Source organism: Chrysemys picta, chromosome 6 (genome assembly GCF_011386835.1).
Source record: "Chrysemys picta bellii isolate R12L10 chromosome 6, ASM1138683v2, whole genome shotgun sequence".
Taxonomy (NCBI): Eukaryota; Metazoa; Chordata; order Testudines; family Emydidae; genus Chrysemys; species Chrysemys picta.
The window spans coordinates 120,602,559-120,630,496 of NC_088796.1; the positions used below are offsets into that span (position 1 = coordinate 120,602,559).

General features: G+C 46.4%; 2 protein-coding genes and 1 long non-coding RNA gene across 3 annotated transcripts in view; 1 reads left to right on the forward strand and 2 right to left on the reverse strand.

The window, feature by feature from the left end:
* Positions 1 to 3,976: 3,976 nt before the first annotated feature.
* MRPL50 (mitochondrial ribosomal protein L50) lies at positions 3,977 to 6,977 on the reverse strand. Its single transcript, XM_005292145.4, has 2 exons — positions 6,820 to 6,977; positions 3,977 to 5,479 (listed from the first exon to the last, which is right to left on the reverse strand). The coding sequence occupies exons 1-2, from the start codon at positions 6,903 to 6,905 to the stop codon at positions 5,089 to 5,091; spliced, it is 477 nt and encodes a 158-aa protein (XP_005292202.1). The 5' UTR covers positions 6,906 to 6,977; the 3' UTR covers positions 3,977 to 5,088.
* The window catches only part of LOC122173730 (uncharacterized), a 39,657-nt gene continuing 18,537 nt past the window's right edge, over positions 6,819 to 27,938 (forward strand). Inside the window, exon 1 of the long non-coding RNA XR_006174458.2 lies at positions 6,819 to 6,949. This is a non-coding gene — a long non-coding RNA (uncharacterized LOC122173730). The remainder of the gene's footprint in view (positions 6,950 to 27,938) is intronic.
* ALDOB (aldolase, fructose-bisphosphate B) lies at positions 11,865 to 27,898 on the reverse strand. Its single transcript, XM_005292143.5, has 9 exons — positions 27,733 to 27,898; positions 18,084 to 18,205; positions 17,570 to 17,781; positions 16,958 to 17,012; positions 15,032 to 15,192; positions 14,689 to 14,772; positions 13,870 to 14,044; positions 13,097 to 13,296; positions 11,865 to 12,431 (listed from the first exon to the last, which is right to left on the reverse strand). The coding sequence occupies exons 2-9, from the start codon at positions 18,193 to 18,195 to the stop codon at positions 12,336 to 12,338; spliced, it is 1,095 nt and encodes a 364-aa protein (XP_005292200.2). The 5' UTR covers positions 18,196 to 18,205; positions 27,733 to 27,898; the 3' UTR covers positions 11,865 to 12,335.

A 27,938-nucleotide genomic window follows, 5' to 3' on the forward strand; every position in this document is an offset into this window, starting at 1 on the left:
CAATGCGCTGTGAATGGCCTCCAGAATTATTCGGCAGTATCCCACAATACCTGTTCTAGCCACTCTGGTCATCAGTTCAAACTCTACTGCCCTGGCCTCAGGTAACCAATCATGTGACCCACCCTTTACATTCCCCAGGAATTTTAAAAATCCCTTTCCTGTTTGCTCAGCCCGGCGTGGTGTGGAGTGCTATCAGTGAATCTTTCCAGGTGACCATGCCTCCACGCGCCAAGCGAGCCCCAGGATGGAGCAATGGCAAGTTGCTGGACCTCATCAGTGTTTGGGGGGAGGAAGCTGTCCAGTCCCAGCTGCGCTCCAGCCGTAGGAATTATGATACCTTCGGGAAGGTATCAAAGGACATGATGGAAAGGGGCCATGACCAGGACGCCCTGCAGTGCAGGATTAAAATGAAGGAGCTGCGGAGTGCCTACCGGAAAGCCTGCGATGCAAACGAACGCTCGGGTGCTCCCCCCGTGACCTGCCGATTCTACAAAGAGCTGGATGCGATACTTGGGGTTAATCCCACCTCCACTCCGAGCACCACCATGGACACTTCAGAGCCGATGTGGGGAGGGGGGAGGAGGAAGAGGAGGAAAACGGGAGTGATGGTGGTGGGCCAGATGGAGACACCCCGGAATCCCTGGAGCCACGCAGCCAGGAGCTCTTCTCGAGCCAGGAGGAAGGTAGCCAGTCGCAGTGGCCGGTACTTGGTGGAGGACAAACAGAAGAGCAGGTTATCAGTAAGCATTTTTTTTTTCGGGAAGGATTTTTTTCAGTGCGGGCTCTTTGGGAGAGGAGGGTTAGGCATGCAGGCCTAGATGCGGAATAGTGCATTGATGTGGTTTATCACATCGCGGTAATTGGCCTCGGTAATCTCCTCGAATGTCTCATCCAGAACATGTGCAATGCGCTTGCGCAGGTTTATCGGGTGAGCCACCGTAGTCCTTGTCCCAGCCAGGCTAACGTGTCTGTGCCACTGTGCCGCGAGGGAAGGGGGGACCATTGCTGCACACAGGCAAGCTGCATATGGGCCAGGGTGGAAGCCGCATTGCAGTAGAAGACCCTCCCTTGCTTCCCAGGTCACCCTCAGCAGCGAGATATCGTCCAGGACGAACTCCTGTGGAAAATGTTGGGACAGTGTTCAGTGTAGGTGCCCCTGAAGCTGTTGGCTCCCCCCAAGGCACAGAAACCCAGAGGACAGTGCAGCCCTGAAACAATCAGTTCCCCTTACTCACCATTTTGAGGCTCCCATGGGATATGTGTGCTCTGTTTTGGATGGGAAAATTATGCTATTGTGTAGACCTTGTGTGTTTTCTACTCCTTAAGTGGGGGGCGGGGGGCGGAATCATTACTCTGTCTAGTATAAACAATGCTGCCTCTGTTAAATGTTGCATTTTGCCCAGGTCTGCACAATACGCGGCCTGCGTGCGACACGCGGCCCTTGTGGGCCCACTGTGTGGCCCGCGGGCAAGCGGTGGGGGGTGGTTTCCGGGTTCACCCCCTGTCCGAGGGGCCCGACCTCACAGCCCCACGCGCCGCGCTCTGACTGCCCTGACAGTCAGAAGCGCGGCTACCGGGTTCGCCCCCTGCCAGGGGGGGGGAAGGCAACCTCAGCCCCGCACGCCGCGCTCTGACTGCCCTGACAGTCAGAAGCGCGGCTGCCGGGTTCGCCCCCTGCCGGGGCAGGGAGGCCCGACCTCCCCCACCCCTGGGCAGGGGGCGAACCCGGCAGCCGCGCTTCTGACTGTCAGGGCGATCAGAGCGCGGCGCGCGGGGCTGAGGTTGAGGCTGAGGTCGCCCCCCCCCCCCCCACAGCAGGGGGCAAACCCGGCAGCCGCGCTTCTGACTGTCAGGGCGGGTCAGGGGGTGTCAGGCTCAGAGGGGCTGGCGGTCAGGGGGGTGTCCGGCTCAGAGGGGCTGGACTCGGAGCTGGGGGTCAGGGCTGCTGGGGGATGGGGTTGGGGGCTGCTCAGTTCAAAAAAGAACTAGATAAGGTCATGGACGATAGGTCTATCAAGGCTATTAGTCAGGATGGGCAAGGGATGGTGTCCTTAGCCTGTTTGCCAGAAGCTGGGAATGGGCAAGAGGAGATGAGTCACTTGATGATTACCTGTTCTGTTCATTCCCTCTGGGGCACCTGGCATTGGCCACTGGCAGAAGGCAGAATACTGGGCTAGATGAACCTTTTGGTCAGACCTCGTATGGCCGTTCTTATGTAAATTGTTTAGTAACACTCACCACGTTCTGTGTTTTAAATGCTGCTAGTGCAGTAGGCTGTATATAGCTAAGCCTGTAGTTAGTAAACACAGTTATTAAGGACCCAACAATGCCTTTGTGGTTTCTTCATCTTATTGGAGCTGTAGGACTTATTCTGAGGGAGTTCTATGGCCTGTGTTATATAGGAGTCAGAGTAGATGATCACAATGCTCCCTTCCGGCCTTGGACTCTATGAATCAGCCCACAACCATTTCCTGCCTCCCACAAATTATGGGCAGATTTATTTATTTTGGGTTTGCTACATGCCCTCTATTTACACGCCCTATGCTATGTGCTGATATGAAGGGTATTTGCATTACTAATGAAGATCTTTCATAGTTTATGTGAGGATACTTTAGTTGGGGTTGGTCCTGCTTTGAGCAGGGGGTTGGTTTAGATGACCTCCTGGGGTCTCTTCCAACTCTAATCTTCTATGATGCGTTTACAATTCCTAACTTGTAGTATGACATGGGTATCTCCAGAAGTGTGCTTGTGTGGAGTCAACTCTTCTAAATGTGATGCAGTGTATACCCTGTCCTGGCTCAGAAAGGGTTAATGTGGACCTGAGTGTCACCTGGAAGTGGGCCAGGCCTAATTAATGATGAAGCCTAGCTGGGGAGGAGCTATAAACAGAGGAAGTTTGGAACAGAAGGGGCTATAGGGAGAAATTCTGCAATCATTTTCTTGGCAGTAGACAGTGAAGAGGCCTAGAGGGAAAGAAAAGGTTCTTTCAGTGAGAAGAAAGCCCAGGGAAAGGCTTTGTAGGAAGGGTAGTAGCAATAATTCTGGTGGAGTGAACCTTGACTGCATGCCCTAGGGTCCCTGGATTAGAACCTAGTGTAGAAAGCAGGCCTGGGTTCACCTGATAAGGTGGTGTGAAGCCTCTAAGGTGATATGGACTACTAGATACCCTGAGAAAAGAGTGAATGGACTACTGGGCCCTGAATTGATGGTGGCAGACTGGCTGGAAGGATCAATCATTTATTTGTTAGACTTCCTATTACCCTGGAAGGGGCAGGACTAAATGTGACCTGACTAGAGAGCGGAGGTACAAGAAGAGGGAGACCAGTGCAAGGAACAGAGTGATTGTCAGCATAAGGTGCTAGAGGAGAGCCTGCTATGCCATGCCCAGTCACAAAGGGATGCACCGATGGTGAGTTAACTTTTCTACATACCTCTCCCAGCCCACCCACATACATAGCTACCAGAAGTAGCATTGTTTCTACTAAAGTGTCATCCTAAACAATTAAAAGAATCACCATGCGGCAAAGCTGGAACTCCTCTGGACTGGGAAGGGAAGATGCACTTGGGAGTATGAGTTCCCTAGTAAATTTTTGGGAATTGTGATAAAGTAATAACTATGAAATTTGTTGATTAAAGCAACAAATTTGTAACAGGAATCCGCAATTGAAAGTGGAAGCTCCCCACTGTACTCCAAAACTTATACATTGTGTCATATGTTTTGCACTCATAAGGGAAAAAAAAGTCCTAGAACAGGAGAATCCAAGCTGTTCTATGTCTGCTCCACAATGCTGCATTATCTGTTAATACATAATTCCTGTAAATGCCTCCTACCCAAAGGGATCCACCCAGGTTTACCATGTGTGATGGTGTAGATACATTCATCCTCCCCCACACCCATGCTCACACATACCCAGATGACCACCCTTGCACTTAAACTTATCTGTGAAAGACTGAAGTCACACACAATCAATACCAGTACATTTCCACACCTTGTCATTTATTTTACATTTCCTTACAAAAGGTTTCCATTTTTGTTTCATATGTCGTTGATGGGTATGTACATCAAATCACCACCACTGTCTACCCTTGCTGACTCGAACTATTGGAGACATACTTACACTGTGGTAAGGAAAACTTCTGAAGAGAGAGAACTGTAATAAATAACTGCTGAAAGGACCAGAACTCAGTTTCCTAGCATATGGTGGGGGTCCTTAACTAGGAAATGTAATAGCTATACTGAATCATGGTGATATCTGAAAATGTTAACTTAAGACAATGGTTGTTTTGAATTAGCCTAAAGCTCATTGTCTAAAAGCAACCAGTTGTGTGTTTTGGTACATCCACACAGCAGTTTCTTCAAGAGCAGCCAATTTGTAATCTAAACACCCTACACCTAATGGATTTGAGGACACTGCATCTGGAAGTGCTTTGATTGTGCTATTGCTGATAGGACCTACATTTCCACCCCATCCAGAGAAGGCTGACTGTTACAAGATACACTGGAGAAAGGGAAAGGGTGACTTTTTCCCCACCCCTCCTCCACAATCTGTTAGCTCCAGCAGACATGAATAAGTCTGACAAATTCCCTCAATATCCGCCTCTCTACATCATGTATATGGCAAGGTCACTAAACCCCATTATGCAATACCGATTCCAGTAACGAAGTTTACAGTGATGCAAGGATCAGTGCCCTTTGTCTATCCTCAACCTCTATTACTCGTAGGGTATGTCAACACAGCAAAAGAGTCTGAGCCTTGTACTATAAGCCTGAGTCAGGTGACCCAGTCTCTGAAACTATCTGCTAGTTTGTTTTTTGCAGTGTTGCTGTACCCTTAAATAAGGAGCATGGCCTGGAATAGAGGGGATACAAATGTTGTTCTCTTTACTGACCAGCTGTCACTGTTGCATCATAACAAAAGCTTTTTTTTTTTTTTTTTTTTTTTTTTTTTTTGGAAGCAGTAAGCCGTGTCCTTGAAATCTGAAGACATTTAAATGAACTCCCAACGGAGTATATGATGTGTAGACCATCACCATGATGAATGTCGCCTAGACATCATCCCAGAAGTCATCCCTCTTCTCTGGCATGACTCAGTGTTCCCACATAATCTTTAAGTTTGAAGGCAGCTCTGCAGTGCATAGCTCATCAAATTTTGAGGCATCTTTGACCTGCGTGCTGTAGAAAGCTAAGACATCCCCAGCAGTGCACATTTGGTGGAGTCGTGAATTGGGGACCGCATGGCCTAGTTCTGCAGCCAGTTGCGCCAGCAGGCGATACTTTAACTTGCTTTCTTTTAGTGAGGCCTTTTGCCAGTCCTCAGAGAGCGAGGGTCCAAAGATTTCCCTGACATGAGACTCAAGACGACTCTGGAGATCCTCTGGGGGAAGGTACTTCCTACTGCGTGGTGGGGGACATACCAGGATGGGTGGCTCTTTCACTAAAACAGCTGTTTCAACCACCTCTGGTTCTCTCACCTTCTTCCTGTTAATCAGAAGGAAGTATTTTAAATCTCCCAGCTGCTATTGAATTGAAGTGTCCTTTTCCATTTAGGTTAGATTCCCCTCCTCCCCCATTCACATTCATTTTTGGTTTCACTACCATAATCTGATAGCTCTTACACATGCCTGCACTGAAGACACAGCAAGCTGTTTCCTTCGCTGATTTGCATATACACTCAATACAAACATTAGCACTCTGAGCCTAGTTCCCATCTTTTTCCAGAACGCCACCTTCAATAATATTCAAAGAGCAAGTACCACTGCCACAGTCAAACAGGCCAGGAAGTGCTTCACTCCTATCCTGCTGTTGCTTCATAACAGTAGTAAGTTGCACTTTCATAGCATCAGCGTGAGGCCTCAGACGGAGGTGCTCACAGTGACTGTGGGGTGCTGTGCTAGTGTAGCAGCTGTGGGGTAGCCAGACCCCGGGGGGGGGGTATATCTACCCTACCCTTGGAGTCTATAGTTGAGGGCTTGTCTTAGGGTGACCAGCTGTCCCGATTTTATAGGAACAGTCCTGATTTTTGGGTCTTTTTCTTACATAGGCTCCTATTACCCACCACCCTGACCCGATTTTTCACATTTGCTGTCTGGTCACCCTAGCTTGTCTACACTACGCAGCTTTTAGCGACAAGGCTGCGTCGACGCAGCCTTGTCGCTATACGTCAGTGTGCGTAAACGCGCCCTGACGGTATCGTGTCGGCACTTTTGCTAACAAAATACTTCCATCCCCGCGGGCGGCGTTCGCTTTGTCGGCAGGAGGGCGCTCCTGCTGGCCAAGCCGCGGTCACGCTGCCACTTGCGTCGGCAAAACTTTTGCCCTTCCCGGGGGGCGGGCTTTTTAAAGTACCCCTGAGAGACAAAAGTTTTGTCGACCGTGTCGCAGTGTAGACCCTAAGTCTACAGCACAAGCTGGGGTGGGTGAGCTCTCGGCGAGCACGGCGGCTCCGGCGCGGGCACTGCTAGCAGGGCTAAGCCGTGCCCACTAGGTTCCCAGCCCGTACTCGCCCCCCCCACCCCCCGAGGAAGCGCGCTACAGCGCGCGGCGAGCTAGCGCGAGCGCGTGCACGAGCAGGGCCAACCGCCAGCTCGCCGCGCGGACCCAGGCGGCGGGGGCGGGGCCGGGAACGGGGAAGCCGGCGCTAAAGGCTGGAACGAGGCCGGCGCGGCGGACGCTCGCACACCGAGGGCAGGCGGAGCACTCAGGCCGCAGCCCAGCCCCAAGCCGCCTCCCTCCCCACTCCGGGCCTGGTCCCGCACCGGGCGCCTCAGCCGGGGGTGGGGCCGAGAGTAGCTCGGCCACGGAGCCTCCCTCGGGGTTACCTCAGGTCGCCCCACAATGCCCTGCGCGGCGGGACCCCCAGACTCAGCCGCCTCCAGGCACGCACGAGCCCGCAGGAGGTCGCCATCTTGGAAACGACACCGAAAGACTGCCCGTGGCACGACGGGAGAGGTAGGATTGTTTCCGGGAGCGCGCGCTGCCTCATGGGAAGTGTAGTCATGGGATTTCCGTCACGTGGCCGCGGCGCGGCACCGCGGAGCGCTCTGGGGGATGTAGTTCGCGTCGAGGCGAGAGCGAGGCTGCGGCCTCCGGCGGCTCGGGCACTGGGTGGAGCTGAGCGGGATGAGGCCCGGATGATGTGGGTAGAGTCTCCACATGGCGGCTGCCGAGGCGCTTGTTGTCATAGAAACCGGGATGTGGCCTCATCCGCGCCCCTGGGAGCTGCTGCTGGTGGCCCAGCTGGAGGGGGAGCGGCCCCCTGGGCCTGGCAGGGCACCAGCACCCACAGTAGGGTTGGCTGCCTGGCACAGCGTGGCCATAGAGCGCACAGCCCCACAGCCGTGCCAGTGACATGCGTGTGCGCCAACAGCTACACACACATACATGGAGACATGCAACCCGCACACAGGTGTATGTGCATAGATGTATAAATAGCTATACACATATCCACGTAGGCCGTGCGCTGCATCCCTGCTCCTCCGCCTACCTCCCAGCCACGGCCGAACGGGGAGGAGCGGGAACGTGACGTGCTCTGGGAAGGAGGCAGGGCCGGGGTGGGGATTTGGGGAAGGGGTTGGAATATTGGCAGGGAGGGGGCGGAGGTGGGATAGGGATTTGGGGGAAGGGGCGGGGCATCATGGAAGGGGTGGAGTGGGGGCAGGGGAAGAGGGGGGTTGAGCGCCTGTGGGAAGGAGGGGAAGTCAGCGCCTGTGCACATCTATACACGAATAGACACACTTGTATTCCCACTGCACATGTCATACACACCTACATGCGCACATATACATGTAGGTGTATATCTGTGTAATACTGACAGACCCCGGGCATCAGCAGGCGGGATCGAACCTGGGACCTCAGTGCATGAGTCTCTACCGCATGAGCTAAAAGCCAACTGGCTGTTAGCTAAGGCTGTAGAGCAGACTCATTTTACTTCTCTCTCTAAGTGGTCTCGGTGCCACTAAATGAGACACAACACCACATCCAGACAGGGCCGGATTAATTTTTTGTGGCCCTGGCACCAAACATATTTGTGGGCCCCTCTGGGGAATGAATAGGCCAGGGGCAAGAGCACAGCGGACAGGGTGGATTTGATTTAAATGATGATTTAAATCTCTAGTCAGGAAGACTCTATTTAATCATGGTTTCCTACGTAAAAGTGCATTCTTGTCGGTTGTTATAACCTTAATACATATTTTTCACAACACAGAGATAGATGTAGGTTTCATTTTTAGAAGGTACACACTATACATTTTTAAACAGTGGTTTATTTTGAAAACTTTTCAGATGAGTTTTACAGCTATATCAGAAAATGAATGATTGTTTGGTTATTTCATTTACCAAAGGTAATTGAAGCAGATATTTATGAAGTCATTGGGAGATGAACTATCTACAATTCAACAGGTTAATCATTAATATTTGGAGGATTTTCTTGCCATACTGTATTAGGAGGAGAACATCAACAGACAGACATTTAAATTGTTTTATTTAACTAAAACAACAACGTTAAGTATTCTGGATTTTTTTCTTCAACGGCAAACATAATATTTTAACAAAAAAGCGTATGTTCCCTCGCTTCTCACATTTATCTCCAGACTTCTTCTCCTTATCCAGATCTGTTCCGCCCCCAACAATCTTCTATTCATTGAACTTTTTGAAACTTTTCACTTTTAGAGAGAGGTAAGGGATTTACTCTGTGTACACAAATTTGCAGAGGGACAATAGCATTGAGGTCTGTTATTTCTCACCTCTATATATTATTTATTTATTTAAAAACATTTTTACTGTTAACAAGCATGTTAGCTCTGGAGACACAAATTCACAGTTTGAGAACTGCAAAACTAAGCATCTCTGATGGTATCTTCTAGACTGACCATTGAGTCCCATTCGATAGATAGAAAGATTAGCCCAATAAGACCCCCAGTGATTTCTGAGCACTGTACTCCAGTAAAGCCATACAGACAAACAACTCCTAGAGAACTGTGATCTCCATGAGCTACCAGTGCACCTCTGAGGGTGGTAATAGTGTTGCCAAGTCTCCTGATTTATCTATGAGTTTTGTGATTTAAACAAAAAAATGTTTTTCATTAAGCCCAGCTCTTGATCCAGAGATATGATTATATGGGAATCTCAGCTTTCTCAGGTTTGTTTTAAAGTAAGATTCTAGCCCTCATGAGTGTGGAGAAAAACTGGAACATGTGTCCCAGTTCACCCTAAAGACTCAAAAAGAACCCAACATGTATTTTTAAAATCTCATTATTTTTAGGCCTATCTCCTTATTGAGGTCTGACTCGTAATTTTTGAATGATTACAGTGACAATACTGAGGTGCTGTTATAGCTGCAAGGATCAGCCATGCTTTGGTTCATGGATATACGTGTGGTGCATGTGCTCGCTCACATCATTAAATCCCTTTGTTCAGCCTACTGACTCAGCAATGCATTAGATTAATAAGTCCCTACTTGGGTTACCTAGAAGAGAGCCAGCAGGCAATGAGGATAGTGCATTACACATCACTACATACTCCAGGGCTGACTCTAGCCCACCGTTCCTTCTTGGTTGGGCTGCCGAGCAGAGGAGCATCAGTTAAAACAGTTGCAGCATTCACTTTTGAGTGGCAGAGGTGTTTTTCAATCTTGGGAACACTTTGCAGAGAAATTTAATATTTTAGGGGAAGAAAGGTACGGTTATATTTCACACAACCATGAGTTACATAGGGTGACTGTGACCAAAAGCACCCCATAGTCACACCCTACAGACTACTGTACTAATCTTTGTACAAAATATGCCTTGTGAGGTATTATTTGAAAACTAATAATTTGCTGGTCAATAATCTTCTGGTGAAATGTGTGTAGCAGCATTATATGGGAAGTTATGAAATCCTCCTGTATAATGTTATTAGCACACATTCAAAACCACACAGTCCTGCCTAGGCAAAGGTTGTTAAACAGGTCTATCCTAAACAGAGGAATGTGTGTTTTACCTCTATTTACATATCAATAGTAAAGTGGGCCCTCAAGATAGCAGGGAGAGGAATTGACAGAAGATGAAGCAAATTTGCATTTCTGCAAACACAGGTGGGAAGAAAGATGCCTCCTGCACCACCCTACTCCATATTACCTCCTTTACTGTTTGAATAATCTTTGCTTTGAGGGGTAATCTTCAGAAGAATCCACGTCATGGGTTCACTAGACCAGGGGTCAGCAACCTTTCAGAAACGATGTGCCGAGTCTTCATTTATTCACTCTAATTTAAGGTTTCACGTGCCAGTAATACATTTTAACGTTTTTAGGTCTCTTTCTATAAGTCTATAATATATAACTAAACTATTGTTGTATGTAAAGTAAATAAGGTTTTTAAAATGTTTAAAATTAAATTAAAATGCAGAGCCCCCCAGACCGGTGGCCAGGACCCGGGCAGTGTGAGTGCCACTGAAAATCAGCCTGCGTGCCGCCTTCGGCACGCGTGCCATAGGTTGCCTACCCCTGCACTAGACTATAAAAGAAAGGAGCAGAGAACTCCAAGTAATCGCTCTCTTTCACCTAAGAAAACAAAGGCACTAATAGCTTTGGGCCTTGGGGAGAGATCCTTACCAAGGAAAGGGTCAGTCGCCATCTTGCTGGAAGACTGTGTGTGAGAGAGTTGATCTTGAACAAAGCCTTGCTAGATTAAGTTTTAGACTTGTGGATGCGTGTTTTCACTTTTATTTGCTTATAACCATTTCTAACTTTCTCTCTCATACTTGAATTCACTTAAAATCCTATCTTTTTTTGTTAATAAACCTGTTTTATTGTTTTTAAATCTAAACCAATCCAATGCTGTGTTTAGACTGAACTGTTCGGTGACTCCAGTTAAAGTAGCAAACTGTTGAATATTGACTATTTACAGGAGCAACAAACCTTTAATATCGGAACTGTCCAGGAAAGGGCTGGACAGTGCAGATCACCTGATTTTGGAAAATGTGGGACTGGGAGTGTGTTGGGATCACCCTGCAAGTAGTAACCAAGGCTGGTAGAAGCCAGAGTGTGACTAGTGTGTTGCTGACAGGCTGCTGGAGTCATAGCTGCAGGACCAGGGCTGTAGCTGTATACAGACCCTCAGGGTGTGACCTGCATGGTGGTACACTGTGAGCAGCTCAGGTTGGGAAGTACAACAGCAAAGCATTGTGAGGCATCCAGGGCAGGCTGTGATACAACCCCTCATTCATCTGGATTGAACCCCAGAATGTGACAGTGACTACAAGTTTACAGAGGGTGTGCACACTGGATCAGTATCTAAGAGGCAGCAGGACCTAGTGGATAGAGTCCAGCCTGGGAACTTAGGAGACGGGGGTTCTCTTTCTGGTGTTCTGAGTAGCTTTGGACAAATCACTTAAAGTCTCTGTGCTTCAGTTTCCTCAGTCTGTAAAATGGGGATAGCAATGTTTATTTCCTTTGTAAAGTGCTTTGAGACCTGTGTATGAAAAGTGCCATGTAAGAGTTAGGTATTATTCACACATCATTAACTCAGCTCTCAAAGTCCTGTCCCAATATGCACCAGGCTCAGCATAAACTTGAAGAGAAGGATTCTCTGGACACAGTCTTTGGAGGTAGCTTTAACTATCTATGGCTATGACCCTGAAAGCTGTGCCTCGCAGGCAGAACCCTGAGCTTACCTGAAGGCCCTCTGAACTCACATTGCAGGATCAAGTCCTAAGTCATTATCAGAAATGCAGAATTTCATATATATTTTTTTTAAAATATATGATTTTGATCTTATTGGCAGTTATTTTGTCTGGTTTAGTTTGTACACATAAAATTCAACAAGCAATTGAAAGGAAGCCCAAGGTGTATATGTGCACTAGTGAGAAAGAATGAAACCTTCACACACAATTAAAATGTATCAGCTGCATATAATTTCACAGTTGCAGATGCTTTATTCACAGCCCATAGATTGAAAACAATATCTAGAATGTGTAATACAGGAGTCCAATGTGCTCTCTCCAGCTGCAGAGTGTGGTTTTGGAGGGGGCATGCGCTTTATTTGCTGGTAAACAGAGAAAATTGATGGCATGGGGTGAGAATTGATGCCCGCATTCCCATCTTTCTAAGGAACAAAGTAAAAACCCTCTCAGGGGGAGAGAGCGATTTGGTAAATTATCAATGGCAGTAGGGGCTAAGTCTGTAAAACAGGTACCATTTTCTTGGATAAGATGATTTGATTTTCTCCCTACATTTTAGGATTAAAGTGTGCAGTGGAGCCCGTAGTTTGAACCCACATGATTTCCAGTTTCCTTTATGGGGTTAGGATTTTTCCTTTTTCAGTCCCCCTAGAGGGACAGGGTGGTGGTGTATTCCCACACCCTAGTACGTGTAGCTGGCAGTGAAAAGGGACTGTTTCGCAGCTGCATCACTCTTTCCAGAGACAACATATTGTCCTTTGGATGCTAACCCATTAATCTGAAAAAACAAAAAGGAGGGAGAAACTGTTAGTTACGCAGAGGAAAATTAAAAACAAACAAACAGGGAGAAATAAAGAACAAAGGGAAATAGGGAGTGCTTTTGTGAATTCCCAAACAAAATTTACAAGGGGGATTGGAGAATTTAGGAAACAGGTAAGATAAAGACTGTTATACTTCTAAGCAGAATGCTAGTGATCAAAAGTTATTGCTATCTGATAGCTGTGTGTTGGCCTATATAAAAGACAAATTTACCCGTATTGTAAAAATGTCCACAGAAATTACCATTAATTAGCATCCTGGTTGGCAGTCTCAGCAAAGAGACTGAAGATCGACTGGGTAAGGAGAATAAATCACTGACTTATTCTTACTGATGTCTCCAGAATAGATTTGAGGACTATTATTGGGGCTTTGAGGGGAAACTTGCACTGCAGTTTCCTGTGACAGACCTGTGTGTGGGGCCGTCATCCTTGGATGAACATGAAACACAAGGATGGATCAAAGCAACAGGAATCTTTAAAACTTGGGGAACATATCCCCATTTATCACACCATGTGTTGTACAGTATTTCTCTGAAGTAGGGTGATTGTGCTTTTAAAGACCTGGACTTAGAACTGGCAGGTCTGGCGTCGGCTCAGTCATGATGATGAAGTGAAGGTCCCATACCTGCGCCCGTTTGCAAAATGCCTCTTGAGTAGCCTTCTTGTTCTCAGGTTTGCCAGACCATGCAGCAAGTGCTGATGCCTGCAGAGCCCGTCCATATGAGAAGGTCAGCTTCCAGGGTTTGGGCAAAGGGCACTGGTTGATAGCATTGAGGTTGAGAGAAGCCTCCTCTTCACTTTGGCCTCCAGACAGGAAACAGATTCCTGCAGGAGGAAAAAAAAAAAAAGAAGTTATAAGTTTAGAGACCACTGATTCACTCTAATGTCCTGAGATGAAGCAGAATCTTGTAGTGGAGGCAGCAGGAACATAAAGAATCATGTATCACAAATCACGGTTTTCCCAAAGAAGGCAATTAGGTGAGACTGAAGAGAATTAGGTCAACTGTATATCCATAGATATTGTATCCTATCAGTCCTCAGTAAGATTGCATATGATGCCCAGTCAAATCTACCACTGGTGTCTGCTATTTGGTCCATAACTGGAGATGCAACAAATTCTCTTAAAATCTATCAATGCAACAACAACACAACTCAGCCCCCTGGGAACAGAACAGGTCATTAAATGGAAGCAAATGGAGACCTGTATCTTAGGCTAAACAGGGGAGACATTGTGGTCTGACCCCTCCCCCCAAGGTCTTACTGCACCTCAGTGCATGAGATTTGATGGTTTCAGATCACGATAGGTCCTACAAGCAACCCCAATAAGCGTTTGAGGCACTTGGATGGACGATCCTTGAATCTGCATGGAGAAGCAATGGATAGTAATGAATGAGTTACCAGGAACAGCGGCAGGAACAGTGCGATGGAGAGCAGTGACTGTTGCCATGGCTACCTCCTGAGGGGTGTACTTCTTGGGGCAGGAATGCCCAGCAGTCACCATATTGGGTTTCAGCAGTGTTCCCTCCAGGTAGACATGATGATCATTCAGGGCCTTGTAGACAGCAGCCAGGACCTGGGAAACAATGGGAACAGGAGGATCATTCAATGCTTATTCATGTTCGCTCAATGCTGGGCTTCACTCCCATACTGATTCACCAGAGGGACCCAGGTCTCCAAATCTGCTGTAGAGGGACAACCTATTTCTGGGGTGAGAGCGGAATTGACTGTCCACGTTTTATCCAGGCTGGGCTTCAGCCCCCCTTCCATCACTTTACCAAGAAACCCACCAAACCTGCTATAGAGAAGTATTTGTCCCCGGGGATGATGAAGGAATTCATTCTCTATAGTCATGGAATTCTTAGCTTTAGCCCCTTAAACCTACCTTACTCTGGAATGGGAAAGTTACAAAATATGGAATGGCAGTGGAAACCTGGATGATACCTCTTCTCCTAGAAGGGTGAGCCCTTCTCAGCAGGGAAACAGAGTGGCCTCGTGGCTAGGGCACTATTCCCACCTCTGCCACTTAAGTGAGTTGCCCAAGGTCACACAGTAACCTTTCAGGCCTCCTTCCCTTCCCCACCCCACCATCCACCTGTAAAATGGGGATAAGAAAGTGCTTTGAGACTTATGGATGCAAAGCTCTGTTTAAGAGCCAAGTATTATTATTATTATGCTGATTGATGAAAATGGGACATGTCTGGTAGGTAAGAATCTTACCTTTTCTGTAACATACTGACAGCGCTGGAGGTCATGGTCTCCATCGGGTAGGATCTCCGGTTCTACAATGGGCACCAACCCATGCTAAGAATGGAAAAACAGAAGTCAGTGAAGGTCTGGACAAGAGACTGCCCTAGTAGGGATAACCTGAGAAAGGGGTAGTAAAGCAAGGAGAACTACCAGAAAAGAGAAGATACCAACAGACTCTCTCAGCATGACGGACAAAGAGGCCTCCTCTCAAACACATGGGAACTATTTCAAAAGAGAGTAGGAAAGGGCACAACTTATTCCCACAGCACAGGAAGGGAGGGAACTATTTCACACACACATTGAGAGTTTATACCTGCTGGCAGATGCTGGCATAGCGTGCCAGCGTGTTGGCATTCTCCTGGATGGCTAGAGTGGAGGGAGTTGTGTCTGTGATCTTCAGCACAGCACGCCACTTGCCAAAATCAGCGCCATCCTTCTTATACTGGGCGCAGCGCTCAGCGAGCCCATCCAGCCCTGCAGGTATTAAAGGGAAAGGAAGGTGCCTTATTTAGCGCCTCCAGATTTATGTGATTGGGGCTGAACTTTGTGTCCTCTACGCAACCCTGTGGAGGTGGGGATGCAGGGCCAATGCAGGTGGCCTGTAGCTCCTACCTTCTGGAGACTGCTATCCTGTGGTCCTTATGTAGACTAGCCAGGGGGCATGCAAAATGTCTCCACTCTGTGCATGCCCAATGCAATAGCTGCTCACAGTATAGCCCTCAGGGAATGGGGTTCCTTAAATTGACAGCGCTAGGATGGTAACTAGGGAAACCCTGGGTATAATCTGTGGTTAGCAAAGCCTCTGGGACAGTAATAATGCAGGACCCATAATGTTAGAAACAGGAACTGCTGCACAAAATCAGAGGATTAGTACATAAAATCTGATCTCCTGATTCTGACTGTAAAATCTGATACCTCAGGGGGAAAACGACCACTACTCCTATCTAATTGCACCCCCCAAAATACACACGAACAACCATATAATGTTAACTTGGGGGAGAGGGGTGAGGGGATAAATCCTTTCTGATCCCAGTTGGTGATCAGTTTTATGCCTTGAAGCAAGACAAAGAGCTCCTTTAACTTACTACCCTTCTGCCTACTTATTACCTTGCAGCCACTGGTGCTGCTGGCAGTGCTCATCAAGCCAAAAGGGATGTTTCTTGGCAGTGGGAGGCTGCTCTCTGCATTCTGGCTGGTATCTCGAGGGCTGTGGTGATGGAGGAGTGCATTATACCTAAGTGTCTAAGTGTGGAGCAAGGGGTGCCAATGAGCATATATCCCCCCTCCCACCCTCCAGCGCCTTTGGAGGTACTATTTTACTCCTGCTCTTTGCAAGCACGATGCTTCCAGCCACTGCTGCTTGTGTAGTGCACCTTCTTCTCCCTGCCCCACATGGCTTTCACTTTGAGAACCATAGCTAAGCCCTATCATTTAAAATTCTCCTTGACATGAAATGCAGCCCCATTCTTAATGGCTTAGAGCAATGTTTCCCAAACTGGGATTCGTGAACCACTGGGGGTTTGCGAAATGTTACAGGGGGTTCTCGGGAAAAAATTCTCTAATGGCAGACAGAGCTGTCCCTAGGGACCCTGGGCAGCATGGGGCCAGCAGCCCGGAGCCCCTGGACTTCCAAGAGCTAAGCAGATCAAAGCAAGCAGCTCTATCACACTGAGGAGATTTAAACTTCAAGACTCCTTCTAAGAAATGGAAAGGGAGGTAGATATTTTTTGCTGTTTTTAAAAGTAAATAGGCAGCTAGTATTGTTTTTTAAATTATAACGAAGAACAAGTTTAAGCTTTGTTGTAACGTGCGTTGTTTGCCAACGCACCAAGACCTGAATGCTTGTGTAGGAGGAACTCTTTGAGTTGGCTTCTTAAATACCTTCACACTGTTTCACATCTGATACTCCTTGATGAAGCATAGTAGCTTTGTCTTATAACAGGCTTATTCAAAGTGATACAAGCTACGAAAGTGAGATCTTGGAAGAGTGTTGCTGTTTTCATAATGTAATAAAATACTGTAATGATAAATAATTAATAAATAGTGTGTAATAAGCATGTCATAAAAACAAATTTTATATTTCCAAGATCACTGCTCTTATAATTTATACTCAGGTAAAGGAGAAAATCCCTGGAAATATTCATTTTTAGGAGGGGGTTCGCGAGACTTGACATTTTAGTGAAAGGGGTTCACAGGTTGTTAAAGTGTGGGAACCACTGGCTTAGAGGAAACGTCTCACCTTGAATGGTGGTTTCTCCATTTGTTCCTGCCAGCGGGGCTGTTCCTTTATCTAGCTATGGAAGTACACAGAAAGGAAGATGTGTTAACAATTAACAGATCAGTATAATTTCTGCCACTGTAACCCAGAGCTAGTACAGACTCCTCAGCCTTCGCCAGCAGGAGTCACTGTAACAAATGGTGCAGGACCTTGGTGGGCAGAAAACAAGTGCTGGGGAATGGGGAAATTGCAGAAGAGAACAATGCATGACAATGAACAAACAGAGCATTGGGAGTGAGAAGCAGAATTGTTGGTGGGAACAACCCAAGAACTCTAGGAGTTGGGGAGAGTCACTGGAGAGGATGGAATCAAGAGTCTTGAGGACAAGGGGATGGAAGGGTGAAGCAAGAGCTCTAGGGGGTGGGGGATTTGCTGGATAAAACAGGTCAGGATCAGTGGCTGTAGCTGTGGCTTGGCTAATAGTACAGGAGCATTAGCTGCAGGAGTAATGCAGAGAATGGTGCCAGAATGACAAAAGAGCATTGCTTATCAGCGAGATCCCTGCCTGGGCACAGTTCACACTGGGAAGGACTCTGGGGCTATTATGCCAGCAGGGCCCTTGGAGATATTCACCTTTATTCCCACCACAATGCCTTTGTCTTTGATGACATCTGGGAATGGCTTTCCACTGCTGTCCTTCTGATAGAGGGTCTCATGGAAGAAGATCACGCCCCCAATGCTCTGATTGATGGAGGCATCTGAAGAAAAGAGGATCTCTCGGAAGGCGCGGCGATTTTCCTCTGTGTTCTCCACCTTGATCCTCTGCAGTCTGCTCCCCATAGTACCTAGCAAGAGGGGCCAAAAGTCAGAGAACACGATATTGGGCATGATTGTCCTTTCACTTATCTTGTATAAGTGCAAGGATGGAGTAACTGAGAATTAGGCCTTCTGTGTCTGTGCAGACCTGGGCGTCTCTCCTCAGCCCATGCCCTCATAGTTCTGTCTACGGACCCCAACCCTTCCCTGATGGACAGCTCGCTCCTGAAGAAAGATGGGCATTCATTTACTCCTGCCTGGTATCTCAAATTATTTCAAAAGCAAAATGGCTTGAAGGACAATAAGAAATATCAATAACTGTTCAACTTACCCACAGACTCATCTGCAGCCAGGATCCCCTTCCCTGGAGCCACAATCCGCTGTGCTATGCCAGACAGGGCCTTCTTCTGCTCCGGAGTCAGCGCTGGAAATTGGTGGGTCATGATGGCTATTCTGGAGGAGACACATAGAGACACCCATTGTTCCAAGCTGAGTTATGCTGTGGATAGTGTTTGTAAAATCACATTGATTGGATACAGACACAACAATCTCATGCATCTCCTTCTGGTGGGAGTGAGGTTCTCTATATTCTTACAGACATCTATCTAGCTACGTACTTATGTGACTCCACCACTCCCACCCCTCCTTTAGCATAGTATTGGAATGCCTCCCAGTCTATTCCTGGGAGGTAGGGAAGTGCCATTATCCCCATTTGCAGATGGGGAAGTGAGACACAGAGAGGCTAAGTGACTTGCCCAGAGTCACACAGGATGTCTGTGGCAGCACTAGGCTCCAGTACATTAACCATTAGACCATTCTTCCTTTCAGATCTGGGAACGAGAATCCACATTAGTGTGCACTGAAATCCAGTTCAGGCTCTTCTTCTCTCCCAGAAGTTGCCTTGTAAATGCCATTCCAGGTGGGTGCAAAAAATACCAGTTCAGTCTCCTTTTCCCCCAGAGGTGGCAACAGTGACCCATTCCAGCAGGTTCTTCTCCTTTGCAGTTTGTCTTCACATGACAGCAGGGTAGACTGCGGCAGCTACTGCTAAAATGTCCTCACTGAGCTCCCTTGGGAAAGGAATCCAAGTGTGGATTTTTGTATATAACTGGACGTGCTCAGAGGCCAAAGGCAGTTCAGTAAATAGGCTTGGAAGGATTAGATTTTGTATCCGTAAATGTCAATTTCACTGGACACACAGAAACTGACAAAAAGATATTTCCAGACATAATAATCAAAATTTACAGCTCGGCAAAGCAAGAAAAATGATGCTTGAGAGCTTCAGAATTTGAATTAAGGATACTTACTTTGCATATTTTGACGTGATATTGACAATTCATGTTAACAGCTATAAAGCTTTAACTTTTTGAATCTCAACATCTACAGTCATTAAATAATTCTGACCCCTCCCCTTCATAATTTCCCCCAACTGAAAATTTAAATTGATAAAATAAAATAAAAATCTTTTAAGATAAATGTTGACATTATCGCTCAAAATTGGAAGAAAAAAAAAGAATTCCGCCAAGCCTGTAATTAAATCATTAAAATCTGGGACAAAGTAACACACATTAATTGCTGACTTGCAAAGTTCTTTGTAAAGCAGATTAGATACTTTGCTCCTAAATAACTAAGAGTTCTCTCTTATCTCCCACATGGTACACTGTCTGCTAACAAATCTCTCCTCCTCTTCCCTTGCCGGCCTTGTAGGTATTTGCTTATATGGCTCAATGCTCTCTCACCCCTTCTTTCCTGCTGTGTGTCTATAATTTGTAAGCCTGGGGCTCCTCTCAGAACTGCATGAGGTGTTAGCTGTTTCACAGGAAAGCAAATCAAATGTGAGACGAATTAATCCTACTCTATACAAGATCTTGGATTGCAAATGGATCCTAATCCACTCCTATTTTATCAGGCTGTGGCCGAGAGTCACCAGCTGAGAATTTCACCTGAGTGAGAGTTAGATTCTGTCTTTTGCTGAGGGTGGTGTATGATCTTATTAAGGTTTCGATAAGGAAGGAGAACACACCTGACAGCTTGGGTTTGTTCTTTGGGTGGACAATGAGAAGTATATCTGTCCCAGAAAAAAATACTTCCTAGAGGCCTTTATCGAGAAGTATGCCGGTATTCTACAGTAATGCTTACACTGTATAGCCCTGTGATCACACCTCTGAGATCCAGGTCCTTCCTCATGTATGTTATGGCCTCATCTATCTGTCATCCATCCTTTATAAAGGTCTTAAGAAGAAGATAAGTCCCTGTTCTGATTATTATTGTAATTATTTGTATTCCAATCCTTGTAGTCCCAATGAAGATTAGGTGCCACACAAACAAACACATAGTGAGAGACAGTCCCTGGCCCATATAGCTTAAATTCTAAACAGACAAGACAGAAAAATTGTGGGAGGGGGTAACACAGAAACAGTGACTTGCCCACAGTCAAAGAGCAGGTCAGGGGCTAAACCTCAGTTTCCTGACTCTAGGTCCAGTTCACTACTATCACAGGCTGGCAGGGCCTTTATGGGGAGTCGGACTCTGTCTTGCCTGTGACCTAGCAGTTGTCCCCCAACTGATCCTGATCTAGTAGCTTAATTACCATTAGTGACCCCTGCTGTGAAAGGTCAAGGAGGAGGATGTAGAGAGAGAACTGAATCAGAAAGAAGAGATAGGGAGTTCCTTCTCTCTAGGTAGGGTCTGGTGAAGGTAGTCTAAAGAAGCCTCAGAGATGGAGTTATATTCTGTGGTGAGTGTCCTGGAAAAAGATACGGCCCAGCAAGGCAGTCCTAGGGGTGAATGTTCCAGAGTAGGAACAAGGAGAAGGGAGGATCTAGGGAGAAGACCTGGAAACCAAAGGAGAGGCTGTGTTAACCACAGCCTACTGGGAAACAACATTAGGGGCTCAGAGGTAGGAAGTAGCCAGGGAAACAGCAGCACATGTGAATGGTGTAGTGGTGCTGAGTATGCCCCAGGGCCTTGCCTCCCACAGAATGGGGTCAGAATTAGAGCAGTTTGGGGGTGGGTTTAGAGAGCCAGGCTGGCAGGGCAATGCTGCAGATTAGGATTAAACCACTAGAAGGAGCAGACCCATTTTAACACTGTCCCTGGACTGGAACCCAGAGCAGAAAGTGTATCTGTGCTCCCTCATCAGCCCCAAGGAGGGGGTCTTGAAGCCTCAAGGATTACTGAGCACAGGATGGGGCTGAGGTGTGAGCCCCAGAGGATGGGCTAGGGAGTAGCCTGTGAGGGGTGAAAGGATCTCTTGTTACCTCAGAAGGGGTCTGAACTAGACATGACTTTGAAGGGCTAAGTCGTGGGCACAAACGGGCCATTGCAGGTTCAAGGAAGCGATCAACAGGGGATGCAAGAAGTGAAGACTCCTGCAATGCCATGACATGGTGACGGGGACGCTATTGTGGTGAATGGAACTGCTTGTATCTATCCATTAGACATGTCACCTCCCATTTAATTCTCTAACTTACATGCTTAGGCCCCGATCCTTGAATCCCACTGTCTTCAGTGGGACTCTGTGCAGACCAGCTTTTAGCATGCACTTGGGTGTCCTAAAATACTGCCTAAACAAGAGCTAGCACTGATGAATAATAGCTCAAAACATTTCTTTAGCACTACTGTAAGTCTTAGGGCCAATCTGGGGCACCCTTACTCAGGTCAACAAGCAGTAATTCACATGAGCAATCCCATTCACTTTAAGTGTTCCCTAAGGTGAGGGTTGTACAAGCTGGTCCGTTGTGTTCCGGACCCTTACTACAGGATACTGTAGAATCCTCCCAGAGGAAAAGATATATTTAGATTTTTTTCCCTACCGTGTTCTGAGGTCTTGGAAAAGGGTCGGGACGTATATCTACACCCTGTGCATATGGCAAGGAAATCTGTGATACAGTAGGTGGAATCTACCTGTTAAGAGTGGCAATGAGCTGGTGTAACAAGTGAGTAATTAGCTCTCTGCGGTGCACAGCAATTGTATGGGAGACAGCTGTGAATCTCAGTATGGGATGGTGGTTTTGCTGGAAGTTAGACCAAGGCGTGGTGATTTCTAGGTGCTCTGTATACCTGCTTAGTGATGATCCTTTAGCTGGGAAAATTTGAGAGAGATAACATAACACACATACCACCAGCCAATCAGAACCTCACTTCTGAGTTTCAACTTCTAAAGCCATACACTGCAGCTGCTGTAAACCAATGAGCCATCACATGCCTGTCCACAGCAAATGGCAATATTAAATAAAGGAGTCTGATATCAAACAGAAATGAGTTGCAAGAGCAGATGAAAGTTCACGGTTTTGCATAAATACCCTTTGTCAAGGCTGTATCCCCACTTTGAACTTTAGGGTACAAAATGTGGGGGCCTGCATGAAGACTTCTAAGCTTAACTACCAGCTTAGGTCTGGTCCGCTGCCACCATCCCAATGGATTCCCTTCCCTGGGAAGCCTTGAGAAACCTTTCACCAATTCCCTGGTGAATACAGATCCAAACCCCTTGGATCTTAAAACAAGGAGAAATTAACCATCCCCCCCTTCTTTCTCCCACCAACTCCTGGTGAATACAGATCCAACCCCCTTGGATCTAAAACAAGGAAAAAATCAATCAGGTTCTTAAAAAGAAGGTTTTTAATTAAAGAAAAAGGTAAAAATCATCTCTGTAAAATCAGTATGGAAAATAACTTTACAAGGTAATCAAACTTAAAGAGCTCAGAGGACTCCCCTCTAGTCTTAGGTTCAAAGTAAACAGCAAACAAAGATAAACACTCTAGTAAAAGGTACATTTACAAGTTGAGAAAACAAAGTAAAACTAAGACGCCTTGCCTGGCTTTTTACTTACAAGTTTGAAATAGGAGAGACTTGTTTTGAAAGATGTGGAGAACCTGGATTGATGTCTGCTCCCTCTCAGTCCCGAGAGCGAACGAACAACCCAAACAAAGAGCACAAACAAAAGCCTTCCGCCCCCCAAGATTTGAAAGTATCTTGTCCCCTTATTGGTCCTTTGGGTCAGATGCCAGCCAGGTTACCTGCTTCTTAACCCTTTACAGGGAAAAGGATTTTGGAGTCTCTGGCCAGGAGGGATTTTATAGTACTGTACACAGGACAGCTGTTACCCTTCCCTTTATAGTTATGACACCTTTTCAAAATGCTAAAGAATGGATGGATGCGCAACAAAACCAACCAGGGAGCCTAGAAATGGTCATTTATTTTGGTGAATAGATTTAGTTATCTATTGCCAGAGTCTGCTACTCTTACACTTAGCAATACTTTCTTTGAGAGCAGCCCCATTGATTTCAGAAATGCTATTCAGGCAGTAAAATATTGCTCATTACGAGCAGGGATGGCAGAACCTGGCCCATCATTGGTTGTTGCTCAACTATGGCTGCCTCATGAAAAACAGGCTTCCATAAATGTATCAACAGAAATTATAAAGGCCTGCTGAAGAGAGAGCATGGTCCAGCAGATAGGAAATTGGACTGGAATGCAGGAGACATGGGGTCTGCGCTTGGCTCTGCTACTGATGTTGCCAATATTTTTATCTGCCAGCCAGTTGTACCTCATCTGCTTAGTGGAAAAAGGCCAGCCATGTCAAGTTATGGGCCAGATCCTCAGCTGCTGTAAACAGTTATAGTTCAAGTGTCTTCAGTGGAGCTATGCTAATTTACACCAGCTGAAGATCTGGCCCATGAGTGTTATTTTCCTGTTTATTGTAATTGTTCACAAAACGGAAAGGCAGGAAGAAGAGCAACAACAAAGGAATATATATATAGAAAATGCACAAAATCAGATGCAGCGTAGTGGCTAAATAGAATGTTCTGCAGAGCTTTCCAGCAAGCTTTGCTGGTGCTTTAAACAAACGGGGCTGTTTGTCTAAGCCAGTCCCTGGCAGAGAGGCAGCTGGACCAGAAAAACATGGCAATGAAAGTCAATATTGCTGTGTTGGAATTTAGACCTTTCCCCAGTATGCACAGTGGGAAATATTATCACAGACATCAGCACAAACATTGCATTCAGTTAATATTACAACAGACTGGACGAAAGTGCAAGCGCACATGGGGGATGGAAGAGGGAATATGGGGAAGGATTTCAGTGTTGTTAGCATGTTGCACTTTGGACCAGGTTAGAAGCATCTGTTCTTTCTTTGTGCCTTTCCCTTGGTAATTACCCTCAGCAGTTTGTTTCTTACAAACAATCAGTGTCAGGTTTAGAATAATTTGCCCATCAGCCTCCTACCTAAACTGGAGAAACCAGTTGTGTTATAACATCTGGGTTCTGGACAGCAGGAAAAAGAGGATGCAATTGGCATCAGGTGTTTTCACGACTGTCTTTTATCTCTCCTTTTATATAAAATATGTCAAATGTGCAGGGAACATGTGTTGAACACTTAGCACTCTCTGAGTGTGTGCAGCTTGGTCTGCACAATTACTTGTGAGCACAGTTCCTCAGCACTAGTGTACACACATATTTACACACCAAAACCCCATTTGTATGCACAAATTGTGTGCAAGTAGATCTGTGTAAGTTCTACCATTGTGCACACAAATGGTAGTGCTTAAAGTGTGTGAAAGTGATATGAATGAGTAAAAGCTGCATGTGTACAAATGGATGTGGGTGGGGGTTTTAAAATGTGGCTCAGAACAAACAGGCAAAGCATACAACATCCAAGTCTGATTTCTGGTTCAGCTGTCTGTTGGGGACACTGGGATGGAAAATTTAACCTTTTGCATAATGGAAACAAAATTAATAAGTGCTTGTGCAAGGCTGGCATCTTGGCCAACAAGAGGGATTTAACTGGGGACCGCTAGAGCTAAACACATGAGTTGCTTGAGTTATGGAACCAGGCTTCCCCAGTGAGACCTGCAACAGATCTGCATTCTCTGTGGCTCATGTACAGAGGGTGACATGTGACACACTGATACATGTGTTAAACTTGGAAGATGCAAACGGCTCTAAAATGCTTAATACTTGTATTATTCTATTGACTTGAGAAAAATTATTCTTCCTAAACAAAAGTGGGGAAAACTCTCTAATTCCAGGGGAAATGAGGAAGGGAACTGCCTGAAAATATGGCAAAGAAAATAAGTAAGAAGCTTTAAGAGAAGAAACAAAGAAGCATTAGTGTGGAATACAAGGCAAATTGTCCTTTCGGAAATGTGTTTAGAATAAAAAAGGCTGTTTGACCCAAAACAGATGTGAAGGAAGAGAGAAAGTAACACGCACACTAAAGAGTGCATGAGGGACAGAGAGGCAGCTGTTAGAGGAACAAGTCAGGAATTAACCGTTCATGACTACAGGAAATGAGGAACGTAAAGCCATGTAGGGGTTCCCTTTTCCCCTCTTGTACTGCAGTCTTGTACTTCCATTCATTCTGGTGCTCATAAGACAGAAAGTCAGGGCACTGTCCTACCATGCCCTGAATGGGAACATTATCCAGAAATGGTTAAAGCACTGAACTTTACACATACAAGCCTACATGCTGAAAATTAAATTAACAGCCATGTTTAAAAAAATAAAATAACTGCTAGAGAGAGAAAAGCCATCACAGTGCAAATCAGCATCTCATGCGGCTTTGATGGTGGTCAGTATATACACTGCACTGTCCCACAGGCATGAAGACAAAACTGTAGATGTAAAGCATGTAGATTAGGGGGTGGGTCCCCTCTGCCAAGTATCAGATCTGGAAAAACACCTGGATTAAGGAGTCAGACTGCCACTGCCTTAGGAAAACGAGCAAGCACTTTTGCTGAAGATAGTGATTTTGTTCAAGTTCTCTCAAGTGGCTGGAAGATCAGACCTCCCAATTACCTAAAAAACCTGATTGCCGGCTGTTTGGTTTTCTGCACCTGTGTGCAGGTAGTGGGTATACATACACCATGGTTTTTCTTAGAGCAACTTGTAAGGTAGGGTTTTGCTAACAGACTGCTAAATATCTATGGGTATTGGGGAGAGGAGAGGGAGCAAAGAACTTTCCCACCCTCTATCCTTTGCTTTGGGGGCTGGCATCAAGTGGCACTTGCCCCAGACTAGCTAAGGTCACATTATCCCCTCCAAAGTGGGTGGGAGGGTGTAGGGCAGGGGTCTCAAAGTCCCAGCCTGAGGGCCATCTGCGACCCGAGAACCTTCCCACTGTGGCCTGTGGTGGAGAGACTCTGCATGTGGCAATGTCTGCTGCAGGCACCGCCCCCCACAGCTCCTATTGGCTGGGGGAGAGGGACTGAGATACTATCACTAGTCGCCGGGCAGAGTCAGCCATGGAGGCGGCATCACTAGTTGCCAGGCAGAGTCAGCTAGGGAGGCAGCGTCACTTTTCCCCCCACAATGAATATAAACAAGTCACAATACCGAACACAAATATCTGACGCACACCTTGCTGCAATCCTGAAGGTTTCAATTGCTCAGTCACTGTGGCCAAACATCAACAAACTGACAGAACTGAAGCGTTGCCAGGTGTCTGGCAAACACTAAACTCTCAGGCAGACAAAGAAGTGTATCAAGTTGTATGGCAGTTTTATTATTCTAAGAAATTCGAAATAAAAATACAATATAAACATTTTCTTTTCTGAACACCATCTTCAGTGACATTATTGGTCTGCTGGGAGGATTTGAGGACTGGTACTGGCCCTAAGGCAAATTGAGTTTGACATCCCTGGTGTAGGGTACATGACTCCACAGCCCCTCTCCACTGGCCTCCACAGAGCTTATGGCTGTAGAGGGGAGTGGACGCTGCGCTGCACTCCCCTCTATGCTCAATGCTTCTGCATCTCCTTTTTGGTGAAGGGCACAGGGGAAACAGGTGCCCAGAGGACTAGGGAGTGGCTGGGTCATATATGGGACTATTCCAGCAGCTGGGAGATGGGTTGGTTAGAGCACTCATTTTCAGGTGCTGAGAATTGTTTCTTCTTGGTGGTGGCCTGGGTGGAGCCATGTCCTGGTGGGTAGTGGTAGGAGTGGGGGATTGTGAGAGGGTTCTGCCATGCTGGCAGTTGGCACTTGTCCCTGGAGTAGGTGGAGAGTTCTGGCAGGCCCCCAGAGAGCTCTAGTCCTTAGGATGCTAGCAGGGGACAGTGCAGGTGTTTTGGGTGAATCAGGAGGTTGAGGGTGCTAGCTTGGGGATGATGGAGTGGTCAGCAGCTGCCAAGGAGCCTATTCATATTGCATAGCTCTGAGCAATTTACTGAAGATGACTGTTCTCATCCTCTGTATTCAAAGGGGTCCAACTCCACTGCTAGTAGAGGGGAATATTTCTGCCAACAGCTTTTCTTATCTCTTTTCATGTAGTCTTCTCCTTTCAAGACTATTCTATGTCCCCTTGTCAAAGCCATTGTCACCAGCACTACTGCTATAACACTTCCGAGGAAATTAAACACCAAATGCAGGTTGTAACACTTCATCAGCCCTGACTGTGTAATGTGCATGCAAGGAATAAAAAGAGGATTGCATTCTGCAGCTGCAGATTTTCCCACGTGCACCTACATGAATCATCATTTAAACAAAGTAGCAGAAAATGACACTGACACAAACACACGGGCTATTGATCCAGTCTCCTGAATTAAGGATGAGGATTATGTGTTCGCATTCGCTTCTTCCAGGTGTTCTTTGTTACAAAATTAAGCCAAAAAAGCTAGCAATTGCATCTAATGGGGCTTATTACATTTATAGAAGATAGATGAGAGAGAGATCACTGCAGAAAAAAGAAAAACTAAGAATGAAGTGGGCTGTAGTCCACGAAAGCTTATGCTCTAATAAATTTGTTAGTCTCTAAGGTGCCACAAGTACTCCTGTTCTTTTTGCGGATACAGACTAACACGGCTGCTACTCTGAAATCTAAGAATGAATGCGTTTCTTTCCTGATTTGGTTAGCAATGACAGTTTTACACACTGTTCCTGACAAAGCAAAATCCACACATTTACAGAAAAGATACATACTCTCTCTTCCCCCCGCCCTCCCATTGAGATCAGAACTGAATCAGTAATTTATTATCACTCACTGTTTGAGGATAGTGTCTCCTTCTCTGCTAAAAGTTCCTGCTGAGGTAGCTGCAACCAAATAGGTCCAATCTCCCAACTCCCCAACTTTTTATAAAGTTCTCAGCAATATTTGTTTTCCTCTTTTTTTCTCCCTCCTCTTCAGGCTGTTTGAGGCGGTGTCACTATGCAGCACCTCTAATTGGCTGAGGGAACCACAAACCTGCCC

Coding starts and splice junctions, on each gene's coding strand:
- MRPL50 (XM_005292145.4), bottom strand. CDS start 6,905: ATGGCGACCTCCTGCGGGCTCGTGCGTGCCTGGAGGCGGCTGAGTCTG. Junction 5,480..6,819: donor GCATTGTGGGGCGACCTGAG/GTAACCCCGAGG, acceptor TCTGATTAACAG/GAAGAAGGTGAGAGAACCAG.
- ALDOB (XM_005292143.5), bottom strand. CDS start 18,195: ATGACCCACCAATTTCCAGCGCTGACTCCGGAGCAGAAGAAGGCCCTG. Junction 15,193..16,957: donor TGGAGAAACCACCATTCAAG/GTGAGACGTTTC, acceptor TAATACCTGCAG/GGCTGGATGGGCTCGCTGAG. Junction 13,297..13,869: donor TGTTCCTGCCGCTGTTCCTG/GTAACTCATTCA, acceptor TTCCTCCTGCAG/GAATCTGTTTCCTGTCTGGA.